The following is a 6,411-nucleotide window of genomic DNA, read 5'->3' on the forward strand; positions in this document are numbered from 1 at the left end:
ATTATCTCATAAATCAGGCGCTCCACTTAGCACTCAGGCCGGTGTCCGAAACAACTGACACTATGGGCCAATCAGAATTCGCTTATGCAACAAGGCCAAGCCTCACGTGACAAGGACCCTTTCGTCTCCATCTCCAGATCCTCCGCCTAGGATCAACACCGACCTACCTACCTCTGCCTGATTCTGACACCCTGTCGTGCCATCTAGCGAATGCATCGCGAACGCTCTCACGAATTCCAGCTTATAGTATCTAGTCATCTTACGTCACACTCCATGCGCAATGCCTGCGGTAGTTCGGGAGATGCCCGCTCGGCAAGCAAACCACCAGCCTCATCTACCATGACTCCACGGGAAAGAGAAGTCTAGAGATGGTCAATATTCGAGTATATAGGTCGTTCAGTTTCCTGCATTTCTAGAATCTATCATCACAAGCAACTCAACAACAACAGCAACAACAACAACCAACAACCAACAACCAAAAACCAACAACCAGCCTTCGCAACAGCTACTTTCTTCTTCATTTCAATCAACAACCACCAAGAACTCATATTCCTTCAAGATGGTTAACGTCAAGTCTCTCTTCGTTGGAGCTTCGCTCCTGATCAGTGGGATCTTTGCGGCTCCCGTCTCATCTGATGTCGCTGCTCCTGAGGCTCGTAGTCTCGATCGCAGGACATTCACAAAAGCGGCTCCTGATCCAAACAACATCCTGGAAAACACCTATATCGTAGGGCCCAACTACAAGAGTAAAGGCTATACATCAGCGACTGTCAGCGACTTGAGCGGCTGCACTGCTCTCTATATCTGGGACAAGGCCTTCATCCCATCCGTCTTCCATATTTTCTGCGGTCAAGAGAGGGCCGATGGCAAAGCGGCAGGGGAGATGGTAGATGAGCTCGGTTCGCAGTGGTGGGCGGGCGGTGCCGGCATCTTTGCGTCAACCACTACACGGGCCCAGGCTGTCGAGGCAGGACTCAAGGAGGCCATCCCGGATATCAGGATCATCAACACTGAAATCTACACTCCTGGCACGGGCGATATGGCGCGAACCAGGGTCACTGTTGCAAAGGGCAGCAACGTTTTCAATGAACAGAACTACCAAGGCACCCCAACTCAGCCCGGCCAGAAGAACTAGATGCTTGCAGAGTTTTCAGTATCAGCTCCGGCTTAGGAAATCAACAAGATGGATAGCGGTCAATTTGTGTAAGGTAGTGAGTTTCGTACGAAAGTAGCTGTATTGTCATTCCTTTATATGTTGTAGACCTTTGGATTTTATCAATTACAATTGCATCATAAGAAACTTCAGCGCAATGCTTCAGATTTGAAAAAAAAAGCATCTCATGAGACTCACAGTAGATTGGTAAACTGTATTCGTGCCACATACTGTTCCAAATTCTATCCTGCTTACTATCAAGATAACTCGGTAGGTTGAAACAGCGATTGTACGTTAACGTGTCTCCCTCGGTTGCCGGACGCACGGTGTAACCGGACAAATCACAGGTACTTTGACTTAAAGCAACTCAGGTTCATTGTGCACGTCGACTGTTCCCGTCATTTCATGTCATTCTTGTAGTTGTGGCCAATCCTGAGCCGCCCCCCACCCTGGCAAGTCCGAAATTCGCTCGCGTCGTCGCCTCCGCGCCTGATTACGGAGAGCCTCCTTTCATGGTGTATCAGGGTCCCTCGGCTTATAGCACCACCATCGAGCTCTTTTCACCCTCTAAACCCACAGAGGGGTCTGATTAAGGTTCCTGAGCCTTGCCACGAGGTTGATAAGTCATCGTCAGCCTTGTGGGCGGCATTCCAGGCTCGTTCATGCAGTGGGACCACGCCACTCGGTACATCTCATCAAACCCAACAAGTATTTCCCTAGTCCAACGATCTAGATCGCTTAATATCTTACGTACTATGTATTTTAATATACAGTCAACTCTCGATGGCGCGATACAAACAGGGAGCTAGGATTATATTGTTATATTAAAATATTGTTATAGCAAAATAGTTACGTAAGCTAACTATCTAGGGTGCCCTAGACAGCCTGCTTAGATTTCTAAGCCTTTGCTTTAGTATTTAGCTACTATAGAGTCTTTATCTACTAAAAAGTTATCTTATTTATATGTTCTTAATATAAGAGTAGTAACTTAAGAGCCTGCTCTGCCTTAGTAGAGGTAGGTATCTGTACAGAAGCCTTTTTATCTTCTAATTCCTCTTTAACTATAGCTAGTAGCTAGCTGTACCTTATAATAGCGTTTACTATATTAAATTTAAATTAATTAAGCTTATTATTTTTATTAATAAAATTAAAAAAGTTCTTAAGACTTATAACATCCTAGATTCTGCTAGTGTGCTGTACTTATTTATATAGCTCCTTTAGCTCCTACTAAGGCTGCTCCTTTAGATTAGGTAGATAGATTAGTTCCTATGTAGGCTAGATTCTAGCTTAGTAGAAGCAGTAATAGACTATATTACTATAAAAGTTGTTATACTAGGCTTAAGAGGCCTAGTGTAAGGCACAGTAAAGGTTAACTTTAGTAGCTAAATTAGCGCCTTACTTATAGCTAAAAACTATATAGTGTATTTACTACTTTTTATAGCAGCGCTTAAATTAACTAATTACACTTTAATTAAGTAGCTAATAAATACTAGTAAAATTTGCTAGTAGCTATTAAATCTAAATATTTAGTAAAAGTAGCATTAGATTAACTTTTAATATATAAGTGCTATAGTTATCTATAAGTAGTAGAATAGTCTTAGTCCTAATCTACTAATAAAAGGCCTATAGCTAGTTTTTTATAACTATATAGTTTATTTATGCCTTTAGATTTAACAACTATTAGATATCTAAAGCCTTAAGGTTAACATAATATAGAGCATGTAGCCTAGCTGCCTTTTTAATAGCCTAAAGAGTAAAGCACTAGCTGCTAGTAAAGTTATAGTAGCATATAATTAATATCTAGCTTTTATCTTTTTTTTACTAAGCTAAGCTTTAGTTAAGAGGCCTAATAATAGTACTTACTGCTAATATAGGCCTATTTTATCTATATTAAATATATTCTTCTTTATGTACTCTCTACATAGCGTTCTAATAGCTCTTATCTTTTGCTTAGCTTAGGCTAGCACTAAAGCAGCCTTACTATAATGCTTATAAAGCTTAATATTATAATGTTGCTTAAAGTTAGTAAGCTAGCCTACACTAAACTCTAGTATAGAGAGGTTAACATAATTAGGTATCTACAGCTAGATAGCCTTTGCTTTCTTAATAAGGATATTACTAAAGACGTTGCTGCTAGAGCTTTTAAAGTGCTGCTACTAGTTAAAAAGAATAGCTTTTAAGATAGGCTACTGTGCCTACTATTAACATAAGCAGTTAGTAGTAGAGCTATAAGCACTATTAAAGTAGCTATATTACTTTAAAAGAGACTTAAATACTATTAACTAATAGATTTAATAGCTATATTCTTGCTTAAACTAGTTAATTATGTTAATCTACCTCTAAAAGGGCCCTTAACATTAGTACTATTATTGCAGAGTACGCTGCTGCTTATTAGTAATTACTATATGTAGCATTTTCTTTTCTTAATATAACAATATTTAATTAAAAAGCCTATAACGTACTTCACAGGCGAGTTGCTCACACACCTGAGTCGCTTACTTTTGCCAAGACCCTACCCTAACAAACTCTATTATAGCCTATAACAACCTGCTCTAGCACTATATAGTATAGTACAGCCTAGAATATTATTTAGATACTACTTCTGCTTCTTGCTTACACATTTACATGTTATGCCTAGTCTAATTGCACTATCTGCAGCGCCTTTAGAATAGCTTACTTACTTTAGCTTACACCTGCTTCTTTGCCTTTTTTCTATTACTACGCGCTCTAAACTCCTTTAGAGCTGTTAAGTATAAGCTTTTTTAAATTATTAAAGTTTTTTCTGCTTTAATTTACTTTTTTTTATATAATTTATGTTATGTAGTAGCCTTATTAGCTGCTTAAAGCTTAGTAATTTTCTATTATACTAATACTAGCTTATACATAATTATTACTACCCCTTTTAAGACTTTTTTAAACACTTTAACTATAAAAGTTAGTAAACTATTTATATGCTTTTAAATTTTTATTTTTATAAGCATTAATTATAACTTAAGTTTTAAAGTATTACTTAGGGTTTATAACTACTAGAGCTTATTATATATAAGTAGTAGTAGTAATAAAGTGCGCAACTTTATATTAAGGCTTATTATAACTTATTATAGGTTAAAAGAAACTAATCTAGCGCTTTAAAACTTTTCTTAGATATTACTAAAAGTAATTATAGTATTATAAGCTACTTTAAAGTATAGTAAAAACTTTATTTTTATAATATAAGTAATTTAGTTATGTATAAAGTTTTTAGCTTAGCGCTTATATACTTTTTTTAAAGAAGTAAAACAACCTACATTAAGTAGCTATAAAAGGTGTAATAAGTAAAAAAGTATATAAATAGTAATAATTTTATTATCTTTATAGTATTACTAAAAATAAAGTAAGTTATAGCTTTTATAGCTGTTAATAACTAGTAGGTAGTAGCTGCTAACAGTACACTTCTTTATATGCATATTAAAGTGCTTTAACTAGTCTAGACTAAGCTAATTAGTAGTCTAGCTGCGCTTAGAGATTATAATAACTTAATTTTAAAGTAGATTTTTTTTATACTAGTTTAAAAAGTAGTTGCTACTCTAGAAAATAATAAAAAGTAAAATAGCCTACTTTTTAGTATTAATGCCTTAGATAGCTGTTGTCTACTTTTAGTTACCTAGCTAGACTACTTTTAGCTATTCTTATCTCTCTAAACTTATAATAACTGCTTTAGTAGATATCTAGCCTATTATAAACTTTATTTTATTAAAGTTATAACATACCTAATAGGTTAGCTAGCCACACAGGTTAGCTAGCCACTTTTGCTAAGCCCCTACTAAAACTACCCTATTCTAGCGCAAAACAGCCTACTTTAGCCCTATATAAAGTAATATAACATAAGATATTATTTAAAGTCTACTTTTACTACTTTCTTACATATACGCAAGTTATGCCTAGTTTAATTGCACTGCCTGCATTGCCTTTAACTTAGCTTACCTTTTTTAGCGCGCACCTGCGTCTTTAGCTTCTTCTTATTACTACACGCTTTAAACTTCTTTAAAGTAGTTAAATAAGCTTTATTTTTAACTATTAAAGTTTTTTTTGCTTAAATCTGCTTTCTTTTATGTAATTTATGTTATATAGTAGCCTTATTTGCTACTTAAAGCTTTATAATCTTCTTTTACACTAACACTAGCTTATGTGTAATAATTGCTACTTTTTTAAAACTTTTTAAAGGCCTTTAGTATAAATATTAGTAAGCTATTTATATACTTTTAAATTCTTACCTTTATAAGCATTAATTATAACCTAAATTTAAAAGTATTACTTAGAGTTTATAGCTACTAGAGCTTATTATTAATAAGTAGTAGTAGTAATAAAGTATATAACTAGATATTAAAGGCTATTTTAATTTATTCTAAGTTAAATAGAACTAAACTAGCACCTTAAAACCCTTTTTAGATATTACTAAAAGTAATTACTATATTATAAGTGTGTATAAAGCATAGTAAAAACTTAAGTTTTATAATATAAGTAATTTAGTTACATATAAAATTTTTAGCTTAGCGCTTATACACTTTTTTTAAAGGGGTAAAACAACCTATATTAAAAGGCTATAAAAAGAGTAATAAGTGTAAAAGTATATAGATAGTAATAATTTTATTTTTTTTATAGTACTACTAAAAATTAAGTAAGTTATAGCTTTTATAGCCATTAATAATAAAAAGCTAATAAGCGCTTATAAGTTTTTTTTTATATGCTTATTAAAGTGCTTTAACTACTATAGCGTAAGCTTATTTATTATTTAGCTATTTTTAAAGACTATAATAACCTAGTTTTAAAGCAGATTTTTTTATACTAGGTAAAAAAGTAATAGCAGCCCTTAAAAATAAAAAAAAATAAAATAGCTTACTTTATTATATTAATACCTTAAATAACTATTATTTACTTTTTATTACTTTACTATATTACTTTTAGCTATCTTTATTTTTTAAAGCTATAATAACTACTCTAGTTAATATTTAGCCTATTATAAAGCTTAACTTATTAAAGTTATATGTATTTTTATTTTAAATAACGTACTTTACAGGCAAGTTACTTACACACCTAAGTTACTTACTTTTACTAAGACTCTACTAAACTACTCTTTTTATACTAATGCATTTCTTACAACACTACTTAGACACGCTAAAAGAATGTTAGATATAGCTTATACTCTAAGCTTTTAAATAAAATATAAAACTGTTAAAAAAATGTGCTATAGCTATATATAAAGTTTTATAAAAAATAAT

At 33.2% G+C, this 6,411-nt stretch overlaps 1 protein-coding gene across 1 annotated transcript; it reads left to right on the forward strand.

Moving 5' to 3' along the window:
- Positions 1-166: 166 nt before the first annotated feature.
- On the forward strand, positions 167-1,290 carry BDR25DRAFT_300224 (uncharacterized protein). The gene has a single exon (XM_033689324.1). The coding sequence runs from the start codon at positions 560-562 to the stop codon at positions 1,133-1,135; it is 576 nt and encodes a 191-aa protein (XP_033554045.1). The 5' UTR covers positions 167-559; the 3' UTR covers positions 1,136-1,290.
- Positions 1,291-6,411: the final 5,121 nt, after the last annotated feature.

The sequence above is a fragment of the Lindgomyces ingoldianus genome, assembly GCF_010093535.1.
Source record: "Lindgomyces ingoldianus strain ATCC 200398 unplaced genomic scaffold BDR25scaffold_2, whole genome shotgun sequence".
In the NCBI taxonomy this organism is placed as follows: domain Eukaryota; kingdom Fungi; phylum Ascomycota; class Dothideomycetes; order Pleosporales; family Lindgomycetaceae; genus Lindgomyces; species Lindgomyces ingoldianus.

Coding starts and splice junctions, on each gene's coding strand:
- BDR25DRAFT_300224 (XM_033689324.1), top strand. CDS start 560: ATGGTTAACGTCAAGTCTCTCTTCGTTGGAGCTTCGCTCCTGATCAGT.